This window comes from Nannobrachium achirus (assembly GCF_963921795.1).
Source record: "Nannobrachium achirus genome assembly, chromosome: 3".
NCBI classification, from domain to species: Eukaryota; Metazoa; Chordata; class Actinopteri; order Myctophiformes; family Myctophidae; genus Nannobrachium; species Nannobrachium achirus.
Genome location: NC_137812.1, coordinates 11,519,826 through 11,537,918, shown reverse-complemented (window position 1 = coordinate 11,537,918; position 18,093 = coordinate 11,519,826). Strand labels below are relative to the sequence as shown.

The 18,093-nt window shown below is 42.5% G+C and overlaps 1 protein-coding gene across 1 annotated transcript in view; it reads left to right on the top strand.

The window, feature by feature from the left end:
* LOC308281863 (STE20-like serine/threonine-protein kinase) overlaps nt 1-18,093 on the top strand; it is an 88,759-nt gene that overhangs the window by 1,973 nt on the left and 68,693 nt on the right. Inside the window, exon 2 of the mRNA XM_080722189.1 lies at nt 12,559-12,723. Coding sequence (XP_080578315.1) covers nt 12,559-12,723 — 165 coding nt within the window. The remainder of the gene's footprint in view (nt 1-12,558; nt 12,724-18,093) is intronic.

The following is an 18,093-nucleotide window of genomic DNA, read 5'->3' as shown; positions in this document are numbered from 1 at the left end:
TAGGTACGGTCCCGATAAAATATCAGTTCTTCACCTCTTAAAACATTCGGTAATAAAAAAAAATGTGTTGAAGAAGATAGGAACAGCAGGCATATTGTGGTTATTATTACCATCACTGGCTTACTTTCAGAATTGACCAGCTCCCACAATAATTTCCAAGTACTGTAGATATTGACAAACAAACACAAATATTGTAAGGCTTAAGATGTATTGCTGTATCTGCTTATTTATAATGATATTTTCAGACTTTTCCCTTTGACTATTTTAGTATTTTTTCATCCACGCAGCACAACACAAGACACACCACCAGCCAGGCTTATTAAAGACCCCACTCCACCATTTCCGCTCGGCTCTTGATTGCTCCCCACATAAAGCTAACCCAGAGTCAAATTCATCATGACCTTTTAATTATTTCAATAGCGTCATGTTTTCGCTGACCCCAATGCATGGAATGCGCCGGAAGCATCATTTGTGTGAGGGACAGACATTTGATCACCAGCGAAAGCTCTGTGATGTGTAATAACAATGGCACTGTGGCAACGGCACCTAACGGGTACACATTATTGTGTATCATTATTTTATGCTTTAACTATTGAAAAATAGCAGATATACAAGCTCACAGCGTGGCACCGAGCTTGTAGATCTGCTATTTTAGAAAAATCTGGAAAATTTGAATTTTGACCCGATTCTATAAGTGTCTTTTGAATCCTTCTAAGATTTTTTGAAAGACCTATGTTTCTATGTCAGCAATCTGGCTATAGCCATCGTCAAAGATCAGTTTGTCTGTTTTTGAGACTACTGTGTCAGTGGTTCTCAAACTTTTTCATTTGAAGGACCCCCAAAATGATATGTATTTGGCCACGGACCCCATCTCAAAATATTTAGTTCCAGGGACCACCCAGAAGCAAAATTTGAGTTACAAACGTTCGCTTTGAAAATGCATATTCAAAGATTTGCACACATTTTCATGACTTTTTCAAAAATAGCAGATCTACAAGCTCGCAGCGCGGCACTCGGTGCCACGCTGTGAGCTTGTATATCTGCTATTTTTCACTGGTTAAAGCATTCAATAATTCTAGGCCTAAATGGGTTAACATGTTTCACGCAAAGACTATTGTTGGACAGTGGACAGTGGACACATTGTAACGCTTGTTATTTTTAGAGATGTGCCGATACTAATAACTTGCATATCGGTCGATACATGGTACCGATCCCATACCAGAATCACTTTATTTGTCACTTTCTTCATGTACTTATATACATACAGAAGATTAGGGCTGACATTTTACATGACGATTAATTGTCACTCAAATAATTGCGATTAACGATTTAATTGTGTTTTTGTCGTTGACAATTACATTTCTGTTTGGCTTTTAGGCTTTGAAGTTGCACATGGCAGATATGACACAACCTAAATATACAAATAAATTACTGACATATTTGACAACTTTAGACTTAAAAAAGGAACATTGATAGTGGAAATAGCCGATCTACAAGCTCACAACGCGTCACTATGCGACACGTTGTGAGCTTGTAGATCTACTATTTCCACTATTTTTGACTTTTTCAAAAATATATGAACATTTTTTAACATGGAAACGATTATGACGATTACGAAATATAATCACGATTATGTCAAATAATTGCGATTAGACGATTATGTAATAATTGTGACAGCCCTACAGAAGATGAAATATTGTTCCCCCTCAGTCACTTGCAGTGCAACATAAAAAGTCCAAAAACAAACGAAGAAGAAAGAAACTATGTATATGACGTACAAATCATCTAAAAAGTTACAACACATATTGATAAAGTGCCATGGTGCAATCCTTTAAAAAAAGTTACCAGCACAGTCTTAGTAAAGTGCTTGTTGTGCATTTTCCAACATGCAATTAGATCATGTCCAGTGCAGCACAGTCCAATCAGTTTAGATCCAGTTTGTAATTTGAACAAATCTATGACAGTGGTTCTCAAAGTGGGGTCCAGGGACCACCATGTGGGTTCTTTGAGGAGGTTCCAAATGGACCCACAGGTCTGTAACCGTGAGAGAGTGTAGGCTGGAACCTCCATGGGGGTCCCCTGACCCCACTTTGAGAACCGCTTTTTTTTATCCAGAGTCACAAGTTGCCAATCCTCCAGTCATCTTCCTAATCCATCAGCAGACCTCGCACTTAAACCTATTGTTCAACCATTCGAAGAAATGGTCAACATCGCTTACCATTCGAGGTGCAACAGCTAAATCCAACGAATCAATTAAGAATCAATCATTTAATAATTGTTCCCTTTTTTGGGATTATAGTCATTATCGCCAAAACATTTCCAAAACCGAAATAAACCCCACAAAAACGGTGAGAATAGCAGACCTGCAAGCTCCCAACGAGCTCCCAACAATGACCAAACAGATTGATATATTAAAACATTTAAAATAAATGTTAAAACACACTTTACGATAGGGCATTAACGACTTGTGATTTTTGCAAGTCGACTCGACTCAGTAAAAAGTTGAGTTGGAGTCGACTTTATTGTTTGATGACGTCATCGCATCAGACACAACCCCCCAATTTATATATACTAGAAGCTGGGCCGCCCTTCGGGCGGCCCAGCGTCTAGTCGGCGACCTGGCCAACTCGGAACAATGTAAATAGGGAATGAATGCCCCGCCCTTTAATGCAAACCCCATTATACCTGTTTTCATAGGACCCGTTTTGACCATCTGTCTGCCTGTGTCCATTTATGCCCATATATGGAGTTATCTGTCTGTCTGTATGTCGCTGTCCATTTTATGTCCATATATGGAGATCACTGCAGTTATAGTTCTGGGTCCATTTTATGCCCATATATGGAGATATCTGTCTATCTGCGTCCATTTTATGCCCATATATGGAGTATCTGTCTGTGCCTCCAACTGTGTTGCAGACACAGTGCCGGTTCCCCCTTTAATGCAAACCTCATTATACCTGTTGTCATAGGACCCGTTTTGAACATCTGTTTGCCTGTGTCCATTTATGCCCATATATGGAGATATCTGTATCTGTCTGTCTGCGTCCATTTTATGCCCATATATGGAGATCTTTGACCATCTGTTTGCCTCTGTCCATTTATGTCCATATATGGAGATATCTGTATCTGTCTGTCTGCAATCCATTTTATGCCCATATATGGGGGCATTCATTTTATGCCCATATATGGAGAACGCGCGTGCCCGTGGGACGAACGGTTCTTGCCCATATATGGAGATCTGCCCATATATGGAGATCTCTGTATCTGTGTCCCCTTTATGCCCATATACGGAAATTGCGTCCATTTTATGTCACAATGAGTCAGCGACCATCTGTTTGCCTGTTTGTCTTTGAGTCGGCAGAAGTGATGTCAGAATGCCCATATGCCCATATATGTAGACCATCTGTTTAACTGTTTGTCTTTGAGTCAGCAGAAGTGATGTCAGATTGCCCATATGCCCTGCCCATATGCCCATATATGTAGCCCATATGGAGATCTGCCCATATGCCCATATATGGAGATCTCTGTATGAGTCAGCCCTTGTGCCGATACGTCCATTTATGCCCATATATCTGTGTAGCCCATATGGAGATCTGCCCATATGCCCATATATGGAGATACATAACCATGGCATTTTGTGTTGACTCATGTTGCGTACGCCGTACGCGATGTCAGAGCCTTTTATGAAATGATGTCACAATGAGTCAGCGCTTGCGCCGATTTCCTCCGGAACAGCCTGATGTCAACAATCAGCTCCGCATAAGGAGATTCCGAACGTTTTGCGCCGTTTCGGAAAAAACGCGCGTCGGGTCGATTTCCTCCGGAACAGCCTCCGAACGTTTTGCGCCGTGAGTCAGCAGAAGTGATGTCAGATTGCCCATATGCCCTGCCCATATGCCCATATATGTAGCCCATATGGAGATCTGCCCATATGCCCATATATGGAGATCTCTGTATGAGTCAGCCCTTGTGCCGATACGTCCATTTATGCCCATATATCTGTGTCCCCTTTATGCCCATATGAGTCAGCAGTGCCCATATGCCCATATATGTAGCCCATATGGAGATCTGCCCATATATGGAGATACATAACCATGGCATTTTGTGTTGACTCATGTTGCGTACGCGATGTCAGAGCCTTTTATGAAATGACCCATATATGTAGCCCATATGGAGATCTGCCCATATGCCCATATATGGAGATCTCTGTATGAGTCAGCCCTTGTGCCGATACGTCCATTTATGCCCATATATCTGTGTCCCCTTTATGCCCATATGAGTCAGCAGTGCCCATATGCCCATATATGTAGCCCATATGGAGATCTGCCCATATATGGAGATACATAACCATGGCATTTTGTGTTGACTCATGTTTGTGGCGTACGTGATGTCAGAGCCTTTTATGAAGTGATGTCACAATGAGTCAGAGCTTTCGCCGATTTCCTCCGGAACAGCCTGATGTCAACAATCAACCCTGCATAAGGAGATTCCGAACGCTTCGCGCCGGTTCGGGAAAACCGCGCGTCGGGTCGGGTCGAGACCCGGCACTGCACTCCGTGCCGCGGCGGGGAACGCGCGTGCCGAATCTGAAGCCGGTGGGACGAACGGTTCTCGAGATACGCGGATTACATACACGCAGATGATGTCACAATGAGTCAGCGCTTGCGCCGATTTCCTCCGGAACAGCCTGATGTCAACAATCAGCTCCGCATAAGGAGATTCCGAACGTTTTGCGCCGTTTCGGAAAAAACGCGCGTCGGGTCGATTTCCTCCGGAACAGCCTCCGAACGTTTTGTGCCGTGAGTCAGCAGAAGTGATGTCAGATTGCCCATATGCCCTGCCCATATGCCCATATATGTAGCCCATATGGAGATCTGCCCATATGCCCATATATGGAGATCTCTGTATGAGTCAGCCCTTGTGCCGATACGTCCATTTATGCCCATATATCTGTGTCCCCTTTATGCCCATATGAGTCAGCAGTGCCCATATGCCCATATATGTAGCCCATATGGAGATCTGCCCATATGCCCATATATGGAGATACATAACCATGGCATTTTGTGTTGACTCATGTTGCGTACGCGATGTCAGAGCCTTTTATGAAATGATGTCACAATGAGTCAGCGCTTGCGCCGATTTCCTCCGGAACAGCCTGATGTCAACAATCAACAATCAGCTCCGCATAAGGAGATTCTGAACGTTTTGCGCCGTTTCGGAAAAAACGCGCGTCGGGTCGAGGCCGGGCACTGCACTCCGCGCCGCGGTGGAGAACGCGCGTGCCGAATCTGAAGCCGGTGGGACGAACGGTTCTCGAGATACGCGGATTACATACACGCAGACAGACAGACAGACAGACACGCACCATATATCTGTGTCCCCTTTATGCCCATATGAGTCAGCAGTGCCCATATGCCCATATATGTAGCCCATATGGAGATCTGCCCATATGCCCATATATGGAGATACATAACCATGGCATTTTGTGTTGACTCATGTTGCGTACGCGATGTCAGAGCCTTTTATGAAATGATGTCACAATGAGTCAGCGCTTGCGCCGATTTCCTCCGGAACAGCCTGATGTCAACAATCAACAATCAGCTCCGCATAAGGAGATTCTGAACGTTTTGCGCCGTTTCGGAAAAAACGCGCGTCGGGTCGGGTCGAGGCCGGGCACTGCACTCCGCGCCGCGGTGGAGAACCCGCGTGCCGAATCTGAAGCCGGTGGGACGAACGGTTCTCGAGATACGCGGATTACATACACGCAGACAGACAGACAGACAGACACGCAGAGACTTCTCGCATTTATAGATAGATATATATATTGTTTTTGGGGGGGGTAATGTAAACAAACCAACATAACGTTTAAGTGTATATAGAGGGTATCTGCACATTTCTAAAGTGCCAATTTAAGGACTTTTTAATACCTCTAAAATGACAAATTAAACATTATCCAAATTGTCAAATATATAGAGGCAGAAATTGTGAAAATAGCCAATCTACATGCTCACAACGTTGTGAGCATGTAGATCGGCTATTTTCACAATAGGATCTTTTTTTTCTTTTTCGACTGAGTTGACTTTTTCGTTAATGCCCTACTTTACGATATTGCAATTATAAATATATATATATATATAAATATATATATATATATATATATATATGTATATATATATATATATATATATATATATATATACACAGTATATATGTCTCAGGGCACCCTATAAATATTTCTTTTAATCCGAGGCACCCTTACATTATATAATTTTCACTCCCAGCACCTTATATTTATAACATATCGTCGTTGTCGGGTGGAAACCTTGTATGTCCAAAACCATTCGTTTTGTATTTATCATCTATAAAATTATCTAAACTAGTGAAAACAGCAGATCTACAAGCACACAACGCCTCGCATCGCGAGGCGTTGTGTGCTTGTAGATCGGCTGTTTTCACTAGTTTTGTGCGACAGTCTTGTATGATGAAGCAGGGCTTTGCTTAACCAAAAGACTTACACATTTGAAACTTGGAGATACGAGGTTTCTGCCCGACAGTGACGATATTTTAGTGATTATTTTGCGAGGTAAAAGTTGAGATAATAGCCATTTTGGTTAGAACGGACTGAAAATAAATTTGTACTTCAAGTTTAAAATGATACTAAATATTTTTTCAAGTGTCTCGCGGCACCCCTGGACTGCCGTCACGGCACCCCAGGGTGCCCCGTCACCCACTTTGAAAACCCCTGATATAGAGTAATGCCTGGCTAAGAAAACAACGGCTAGTTGTTTAACTACTTCCCATTACATTTTGCCCTCAAGGAGTTAATGTTCCTTCCTCCTGGCAGTGGAACTTCAAAGCTCTGTTAAAGCCCATCTATGAATAGCCGATTGCACTTGTACTGCGTGCAGGGGTGTCGCACCAAATTCTGGGCCCGGGGGTTCTTTAACTATTGAAAAATAGCAGATATACAAACTCAAAGCGCGGCGCCGAGTGCCGCGCTGCGAGCTTGTAGATCTGCTATTTTTGTTTTTTTAAATTGTGTACATTTGTGCAAGCCTTTGAATATTTCAAATCCTAAGGTTTTTAAAAACAATGGTCAGTGGTGCTCAAACCTTTCCCTGTGAAGGACCCCCAAAATGATATGTATTTGGCCACGGACGCCCATCTCAAAATATTTAGTTCCAGGGACCCCCCCCCCCAGAAGCAAAACTTGAGTTACAAATGTTCGCTTAAATAATAAATATATTCAAAGATTTACACACATTTTCACGACTTTTCAAAAATAGCAGATCTACAAGCTCACAGCGTGGCACACGGTGCCGCGCTGTCTATCTGCTATTTTTCCAATAGCAAATTTTAATAATAAAATATAAAATAATGAAGTCCCCTCCACCTTGGGCCCTAGTAACTCAGTCCCGCTTTCCCCCCCTTGTGACGCCCATGACTGCATGTGTATTTGTCTGGGCTTTAGGCCATTCCCCATCGTGGATCATCATACCCATTTATAAAGTGCCACCGGCCTTGACGATTCAGTCCCGGTGACGTATGGTGTCCGAATGAGGTATTATTACATAAGATTACATATACGTATGATTAAATCACTGTTTAAATTGTGGTTTCTCAATGTCGGGTCTCATTTTCTCCAGGAGCAGGTCTGGAAAAAGTTAAATTAATGCTGAATATTGTGCAGTGTAGATTGGGGTAAACTAGTAAGATGCCTCAGCCTCAGGGTGACAAGGGCGAGGTCGCGCCACAGTGATGTAGACATCAGGGATGTGGATATCAGGGACCTCCATATATGGGCATAAAATGGATTTGTTCCCCCTGGCATCACAGGGATCTCCATATCTCCATATATGGGCATAAAAGGGATTTTCTCCCCCTGGCATCACAGGGATCTCTCTAACAGGGCATCATTAATATTGATGACATCAGGGAACTCCATATGTGGGCATAAAAGGGATTATGTTAGTGTGACATCACAGTGAAGCCAGAGCATGATGTCAGACCGGCAAACACATTCTGGTAGAGTGGTTCCCCTGACATCACAGTGACATCAGTGCATGATGACATCACGATAACACATTTTTACGGTCTATGGGTTTGCCCATAGATCTCATGGTAAACTTCAAACTTCGGTCGCAATTACACACACACACGCATACACACGCACACACACACACATGCACAAATGGGGATCTGTGGCTGAATGCAGATCAAACTGGGCAGGGTGTCCTTGAAATAATAATAATAAAAAAAGTTGAGAATCACTGGATTTATTCAATATATTAGCGAGGTTTTATTTATGACCTTTTTCTTAATGGCAGCCCATTGGTGTTGACACCGGAACAGGGCCCGGGTCACCAGGAAGTGGCTGCATCCCATAATCGCAGCAGCAGCGACTCGGCCGAAGCACATCCTGCCTGTCACAGCAGCCAAAACAAACACGCCGCAGGCTTCCACTTTTAATCAGACATGTCTTGCACTGTCGCTGTTGGGGCACCGAAAGAAACTTTTTATCACCACATTTCATATTTCTTTGTTTTAGGGCATTCACGAATAGTGATCTTTAGTATTAGAATTATTCTACCTCAAAGTATTCGAATAGTCGAATATCCGACAGGACTGGCCAAACTGTCAAATATTAAGTAAGCAAGAGGCGAACATTGTGAAAATAGCCGATCCACATGCTCACAACGCCTCGCGTTGCGAGGCGTTGTGAGCATGTAGATCGGCTATTTTCACAATATTTATCTGCGGAACCGAGTCACATTAAATGTAATACCTACAATTCCAAGTGCTTGTCAGGGTGGGGATCCCCAGTTCAAATATGTTTATTTTGGGGGTCACGGGCTAAAAAGGTTTGAGAACCCCTGGTATAAAGCATTAACACTTCATCCACCAGGGGCATTGAAACTCATTCTTATGACTTCCTATCTAGCCAACCTTTATCTATCAGATAAACCACTCACTCACTCACTCACACACTCACGCTCTAACGCTCTAACGCTCACGCTTATCTACGTTTATCTATTCACTCGCTTCAGCAACTGATCCCAAAGTTCACATGGTATTGGCCATTAGCATTATACCAACGGTGACGGAGCCCGAATTTCATTTCTCCCAAATTAAAGCTGTTTATTAGCGTTTTCTTAGCCTGTTGTCAGGGTTACGGTCCGTTCCTCCAGGCCATGGGATCTGTAGCCCCACACACACACCCCTCTCTCTCACAGTTAGGAATGTGCATTCTCTCTCTCTCTCTCTCTCTCTCTCTATCGCTTTTACCAGGTGCGTTTTGTGTGTCTCATCTCTCATCTTCCAACGGGTATGAAAAAACTATGTGGAGCAAGCGCATTCATACTTCTATTCACCTAAAAATGATTTTAAATTATTTGTATATAAATATACACTCCTCCATGAGCTGCTCCTTACATTATGATGCTCCCACATATTCTCACGCACGCACCAGCTACAGTAACTTTCCCCACAACCCACACTCTGCACATATTTTGGAGCACATATCTTCGAACGGGTAAGGTCTAGTAAACTATATATTTTTTAAAGAGAAAACAATAAAAAAAAAAATAATATTCGACTTCGGTGAACAACGTCGAATAGTGACTTTGATATTCGAATATTCGAATATTTGGTGAATGCCCTACTAAGTGTTATCATCAAGTAATGTCCTGTTTCTTGTTACTTTGCTGTATGACAAGTGTCGCACAAGTAGATCTACTAGTTGTCTCCGCCAGGCCGAAAGGCATAGCCGAGAGAAAACCAGGGCCGTCACAAGGAAGGGGGGAAAGTGGGACTGAGTTACTAGGGCCCAAGGTGGAGGGAGGGGCCTTAACTATTTTATACTTTAGCTATTGAAAAATAGCAGATCTACAAGCTCACAGCGCGGCACCGAGTGCCGCGCTGCGAGCTTGTAGATCTGCTATTTTTGAAAAGTCGTGAAAATGTGCGCAAATCTTTGAATATATGTATTTTTTAAGCGAACATTTGTAACTCAAATTTTGCTTCTGGGGGGGGTCCCTGGAACTAAATATGTTGAGATGAGGGTCTGTGGCCAAATACATATCATTTTGGGGGTCCTTCACATGACACCACATAATGTTGAACACCACATAATTATAGTTTTTCAAAAAAAATGAAATATTCAAAGACAAATGGCAGATCTACTGTATATCTGCTATGTTTCAATAGTTAAAGCACAACATAATGTGTAGTAATGCCTTCCCAGTCCAAATGGGTTAAACCCCCTCCCCCTATGAAGAACATTCATGGGGGGCCCTCAGTAAATCCTTGTACCCTACCCAGGGCACAGAATTTGGTGTGACACCCCTGGAGACGACTCGAGAGACTATGTTTGGCACCCTGCCCGTCCGCCCTTGTGTGTCTGCATGTCCGTCCATCCTTCTGAACAGCTAATCTCCGGCACCGTTGCCACGACGGCAGCGAAACTGTTCACGCACACTCCTTGGGTGCCAGAGCTGAGCCTCTGACCCAAATTTTTCACATGGGCCTGTTATAGTGCCACCAGGAGGCCGATTTGTGCAAAACACATTTTTGGACAGTACGCCAACAGATTATGTCCAACAATCACACAAATCGGTGCACAGTATCTCTATAGTCATTTAACGAAACGGGTCTTTCAGAGTTTTCGTGTTCCTTCCTGATTGCTTAATATTGGCTTTCAAAGATTGCAGGAGTGCTCTGTTTTGAACTAAATGCCTCAAATCTTGAACGGTGCAATTTCACATGACATTTTGCATGCACATTCCCACTAGGCCCAGGAAGAAATGCCTCTTGAAAATGTTCAAATCAGCCTCATGGTGGCCGATTCATGTTTTTACCTATAACTCCACTGATCAGTGTAAAACTTTGTATGTGCACTCCCTAGAGGCCAAAGAAAAACCCTTGCCCTGCATATTTCTCATCTGCATTCTATAGCGCCACCAAGTGTACAAACACCTTTTTGGATATTACTTTCAGATTTTATTCAGTATTCTGTAGTTCCTCCAGTGGAAGTCAAGACTTTTTCCATGTCCACGTCAAACCAGCGCAGGTGCTACTTTTAAATCTCCTCCTAGCAGGGCTGCACAGTGCTCACAGTTATATTGTTCCAGCGTCGACATCACAAGTTGAACGTGTAATGGTGTGACATTGCCAAAGGTGCGACATTGCCAAGGCAAACAGATCCAGTCAGTCACATTGTACTTTTACTTTTTGTTTTGACTTAAAAGTGGCAAGGTTAGCATTTTCTCACGACTAATCTGGAGTTCTGGACTGACAAACGGCTTAGTCCATCTGCTAGATAAGACTTGACTTCTTGGTAATTCTTGGTAATTGGTAATTGGTGTCTGGAGTTCAAACAGTGTATATTGACCTTATTTCATTTGTATCTTTCCAAATACAGCTATTGAAGTTTAGATAATTATGAGAAGATCTGCATAAATCTTGTGAAAATATGTAATCCATTTAATGCAAAAAACAAAATGTATCCCAATGTCAAATCTTCCCCAATATTGTTCAAGCCAGTGGTGTGATAGGGATTTTTGAAGTGGTGGCCCTCTAAATTCATGACGTCACGTGCACGCGCGTGTGTGCACGCATGCCTGCCACTCGGTGCTGCTAGTTGAAATACTGTATTCAACAACACACAACATTTTTTAATGTAATTATATTTCTTATGATTTAGTTACATTGTTCATTTGTTGTTTTTATTTTAGTTTCAATTAATGTATTTTCCTTTACGTTTTATATAAAATTACTTTACATAGACTTTACATAGACTCACCCACACACAGTTAAGTCTGCTAGCTCCTTTCAGAACCTCTCCCTCTGACAAAGTGAGCGATATAAACTCTTTATTTCAACACGCTGCTTCGTTTTTCTTCCACGCTTGAGAAGTAAACGGTTGAGAGACCGGTATAGGACCTTTTACCTTTTGGATAGAATGTTCACAAAAGGTAAGAAGTGTTCGCGAACGGCGGAGCTTCCGCGCAACGGACCGATTGTGGATGAAAAGAGTGAGGACTGAGAAACCTCTTCTCAAAGCTGCATAGAGGAGGGAGAGTAGAGGTTCCGAAAGGACCTAAAGGTCTGCAAAGAATGCAAGGCGAACGTGCTGCTGGGCGTATATACAAGTGTAAATGAGGATGTAGGTGAGAACTGACTACCAGAGTAGTGTTATGCAAAGCAGCAACACTACACAAGTGTAGTGTTGACCGCGGCGTCACACAACTTCACGACGTGTGTGCACGCGCGTGTGTGTGTATGCGTGCATGTGGGGCGTGCGCGCGTGCGTGCAGCTTGATAAGTCTGGGCTCGCCGAGCCCAACCGAGCCCACGGCATCTCACCCCTGGTTCAAGCCCCTATGATGAGCCCCAATCCAAATACACACACACACACACACACACACACACACACACACACACACACACACACACGTACACGCCCCCTGCCTTTCCTTCTCCACACAGTTATGTCAACCGGGACGGGTCCATTTTTACATTAACTCATATTCTTAACGACTCTGTGTCTCCACCGTGCAGGCCCAGAACAAGCAGACGGGCGTCCTGGCCGCGGCCAAGGTGATCGACACCAAGACGGAGGAGGAGCTGGAGGACTACATGGTGGAGATAGACATCCTGGCGTCATGTGACCACCACAACATAGTCAAACTGCTGGACGCGTTCTACTACGAGAGCAAGCTCTGGGTGAGTGGACCGGAGTCTGGACTGGACTGGACTGGAGACTGGTCTGGACTGGACTAGGGATGGGACGTTACTCGTTATTATCGTTTATTGCACGGCTTGTTTGAATGCTTGATTCTGATTGGTCAATCGCTGAAATCAGCGGTCTGATATTTCTGGATAACAGAACGCTCCGCTTGATAACAGACCGAAGCCTAATCAAAGGCTCAGAGCACCTGCTGCACCGAGGCTGCACTGCGTGAATCTTCTGCTGTATCCAAAATGTCAGCCATGTAAACAAACACACAGCGACATTTAGAACTAACTATTTGCCGAGCTGCATATCCGGTACCATTTATTTTAAACCCTCTATAATTGGTAAAACGGACCTGGAAATGACGTACTTGATACAGTCTTTTTTTTTCTCTATCAAATCTCTTTGCCAAAAAAAAAAAACATGTTTTGCGAGAACTTGCGACACGTTGTGAGCTTGTAGATCTGCAAACGTAGATCTGCCAATGTTCCGCCCCAGGATAATGGATGTTGTGTACATTTTGCATTATGGCGATAATATCGTAAATCTCGTAAATTTCTTTGGTTACAATAATCGTGACGTGACATTTTCATACGGTCCCATCCCTAGACTGGACTGCAGTCTGGACTGGAGAGAGTGACTCACAGGGGAAAGTGGAGACTCGGTCGTCTCCCGGCTGTGGTCTGCCCAGGGCAGCGGGCCAGGGGCGTCAATTGGGTATGGCAGGGGTATGCAGCTGCCATACCTTGGCTACAGGGGGAAATAATAAAAATGTACTTTTCATCGTGCCTGTTGCTAAGGTATGGCAACATGACTGGTGTCTTGCAGGCGCGCGAAGGCGCGCGTGCAAGACACCAGTCATGTTGCCATACCTTACCTTTTTCTGAACTGACGCCACTGCAGCGGGCATAATGACGCCACCCAGCCAGTCCGTTGCATAAGCTCAGAGGCCTTTAGTGTTTCCCAAAACATGGTTGTTGGGCAAGTTACTCCTATGTTTCTATGTCAGCAATCTGGCTAGCATTCGTCAAAGAAAAGGTCCTTTTCACTTAACTGGAGCTCAGTTAGTCTGTTCTTGAGAGACTACTATGTCAGTGGTTCTCAAACCTTTTCAGACCCCCATCTCAAAATATGTAGTTCCAGGGATCCCCCAGAAGCAAAATTTGAGTTACAAACGTTCGCTTTAAAAATACATATAGTCAAAGATTTGTACACATCTTCCCGACTCTTTCAAAAATAGCAGATCTACAAGCTCGAAGCGCGACACTCGGTGCTGCTCTGTGAGCTTGTATATCTGCTTTTTGTCAATAGTTAAAGCATTCAATAATCCCAGATGGGTAATATTATGTCCAAAACCCCCCACGAAAAAACGATGTGTACAATACAATCTGTTGAGCCTGCTCCTTCTAGAACCGAACCCAACGTACAATAGGAGTCACCAGTCAGCCCAAATGCATAACTGCACACCACGCAAAATAATCAATCGGCTATTTTTGTTATTAAATAGGGCTCAAGTGGCTAATTCATAATGTATTTGTGTAGGTTTGGGTCCCAGGGAGACTGGTGTATCTTTTGGGGGCTCAAGCTGAAGAAGTTGATTATCGCGATGAGCCCCTGCTTTAGTGGGATTAGATTAGTGTTATTCTGGTCTCCTTCCCCGCAGGCTGTAGCTCCTTTGACCGCCTATATTTTGTTGATACAACTTGGTGCCCGTTTTGGGGGATTTGTGGTGTTTTATAATAATGATGATCACCTCCGTAGGTGGTCTTAACCACTTTAACCCATTCAGAACAGGTACACTGTACCTGTTCTGAATGTGTATCATTATTTCATGCTTTAACTAATGAAAAATAGCAGATATACAAGCTCACAGCGCGGCACCGAGTGCCACGCCGCAAGCTTGTAGATTAGAGTTTTGACCCGATTCTATAACTGTCTTTTGAATCCTTCTAAGATTTTTTTGAAAAACCTATGTTTCTATGTCAGCAATCTGGCCAGCCATCGTCAAAGAAAAGGTCCTTTTCACTTAACTGGAGCTCAGTTAGTCTGTTCTTGAGAGACTACTATGTCAGTGGTTCTCAAACCTTTTCATGTGAAGGACCCCCAAAATGACATGTATTTGGCCACGGACCCCCATCTCAAAATATCTAGTTCCAGGGACCACCCCAGAAGCAAAATTTCAGTTACAAACGTTCACTTTGAAAACACATATACAAAGATTTGCACACATTTTCACGACTTTTTCAAAAATAGCAGATCTACAAGCTCGCGCTGTGAGCTTGTATATCTGCTATTTTTCACTGGTTAAAGCATTCAATAATTTTAGGTCTAAATGGATTAAACATGGCGTGCCTTGTTTTGGGCACTGCATTATAGGCGAATGTAATAAAAATGTAAAACATTTCAGAAAAAAATATTTCAGAAATGGCTCAAATAGAAGATCTACAGGTTCACACGGCTGCGCAAACCGACTCGCTGTGGACTTGTAGATCGATTTTCTTTTCTTTTATTAAATAGGGCTTATGTTGGGAGTGACGCCCGCTGGCCTACTGGTCCAGGCGCATACCACATAGGCATTACCACATAGGCATTGATGCCTGACGGCGTCGCCGGTTCGATTCCCGACCCAGACGACCTTTGCCGCATGTCACTCTCCGTCCCTCCACCCATTTCCTGTCAGTCTACTGTCCTATCAATAAAGGAATAAAAGCCCAAAAACAAATCTAAAAAAGAAAGTAGGGCTTATGTTAAAAACACTGAAACCCAACTTTGCTTGTCTTCTTCTACATATTCTAGGCGTGCTGCAATTAATTGATTCATATTTAGTTTATTTGTCTTTTATTAGCAACCTAATCTAAACCTAAATGTGTTTTTGAATGAATTATTCATCTTTGATGCATTTTTTGTTAGGGCATGTCTAAAAGAACCTCAAAACTAATTTATAAGGTGAATAAGTGCCATGATCCGAATAATTGTTTAAATAATCGACTGAATCGTTTATGAAAATAATCGTTAGTTGTAGCCCTAATAAATTCATGACACTGGATATTCTGTATTCAACTTGGAACTAACAAACACACAGTGGCGTCAGTTCAGAAAAAGCTAAGGTATGGCAACATGACTGGAGTCAGTCATGTTGCTATACCTTAGCAACAGGCACGAGGAAAAGTACATTTTATTATTTCCCTCTGTAGCCAAGGTATGGCAGCTGCCATAGCTTGCCATACCCAATTGACGCCTCTGCAAACACATGCTATGGTCACACTAGTGGTGACAAAGCAACAGACTACTATTCCTTTTCAATGGAAGCAGGCTTGGAAGCTACAAACTGACGTCAAAAACGTGTCAAAGTTGAGGCGGCCTCGACTTTATTTCTGCGCTCCAATGACGCAGTGAAGTGTCAATCAATCTTGTGTTTTAGTAAAATATTACCACTCCCATTCTCTCTCCCCCCCACTTATTGTGCCGTTCCATAAATGAAAGAAGAGAAAAACGTATTCTCGCTGTAAACCAGTTCACTGTGCTATTTAAGCCTAACCCTTTGGCTTGTTCACTTGCTCAGTTTGACTTGAGCGACACTTCTACAGTGACTCGGCGAGTCGGTAGCAGTTTAGCTGGCCACACTTGACGGTTACGTAGCTTTTGTGGCCGCTAGTGTGTGAGAACACAGCTTAAAGGTTATAGGGTGCATACAGCAGTGTGCTCTATGCCCCCTCTAGCTCCAGGAATGCCTTGGACTTGGTAGCTTTGCCCTGAATGACTGAATTGCCCTGAATTGACAGGATTAGACTGTGTGTCCTTGAATTTTCTTTTTTTTCTTTTTTTTTTTTTCTGATGAGGAAGTGGCTTGCTCTTAAAACGTTGATTATAGGTCGGATTTTCTATATCTACAGTAGGGCTTGGCGGCTTCCTCAACCCATTCAATCCAGGAAATCATCTTTGTCATATTAGATAATAACTATACACAGTATATGAGTACCTGTATGTGTGTCGCTATTTAAAAAAAATAGCAGATATACAAGCTCATAGCACGTCAGTTAGTGCCGCGCTATGAACTTGTAGACCCGCTATATGTGCTATATCAACATTTGTGCAAATATTTTCAAAGTGATTTTCTTTTTATTTATTTATTTTAACTCAAATCTTTGCTTCTGGGGGTCACTGGAACAGAATATTCTGAGTTGAGGGTTGACGGCCAAAAACATATAATTTCGGGCGTCCATCCTTTACATGAAAGCGTTTGAGAGCCAATATAGCAATATACAGTTTTTCAGAAATGAAATAAAATAAAGGGATTTAGAAGACTAGAATCGCCTTCTGGTCTTAATGTGTTAAAAAAAAAGGAGTTGTTCACCACTTTTCAACCTTCTTCATATAATAGGTCCTCACTAATGTTCATAATAAAATAGCACAATTTTTTTCTATTCAGTCTGGGTCTCATAGGAGAGCTGTCAAATCCTTCTACCGGTGACATCATCGTTTGACAAAAAAAATTAAATAATATTTTTGAAAAAAAATATTTAGATTTTTATTATCACAAGAACAATGGCTTCCACTTTAACATTGCAACTTTTTCAGGAATAGAAAGCCTGCAGTTTCTATTAGCATGCATTTCCCATTGATGATGTCACTGGTAGAAGGATTTGACCCACCCACAGCTCTCCTATGAGACCCAAACTGAGTAGAATTTTTTTTTTGATATTTTATCATGAACATTAGTGAGGACCTATTATAAGAAGATAGGTTGAAAAGTGGTGGAGTGCCCCTTAAGTAAAGTAAATATGTGACTGTGTGAGGCTTGTACCATAACTTGTACACTACAGGTACAGACTCTCAGCAGTTTTCCTATCACACGTCCAGGTCAACGTTCATGTGAACAACAGAAATAAGCTGCTTTAGACAGTTTAGAGCTGTTAATCATCATACCAGACCATAAAGAATCCATCTGATGTTTGATATGAAACCAGTGGTGGAAAAATTACTGAAAGTTTGAAAATAGCAGATCTACAAGCTCACATGCCTTTGTATAAAATAGGGCTAAAGTGGTTTGTGTATGTTTTATAAGATTATAATTTATATCTGCAAAGTAACTAATAACTAAAGTTTTCAAATAAATGTAGTTGAGTAAAAGTACAATATCTGGATTCCAGATGTAGTGGAGTAGAAGTAAAAGTATTGGAAATTGGAAATACTCAAGTAAAGTCTGAATAACTCAAAAGTGTACTTAAAGGAGTAGTTCACCACTTTTCAACCTGTCTTCATATAATAGGTCCTCACTAATGTTCATGATAAAATATCTCAATTTTTTTCTACTCAGTCCAAGTCTCCTAGGAGAGCTGTGGGAAGTTCAGAATCCATAG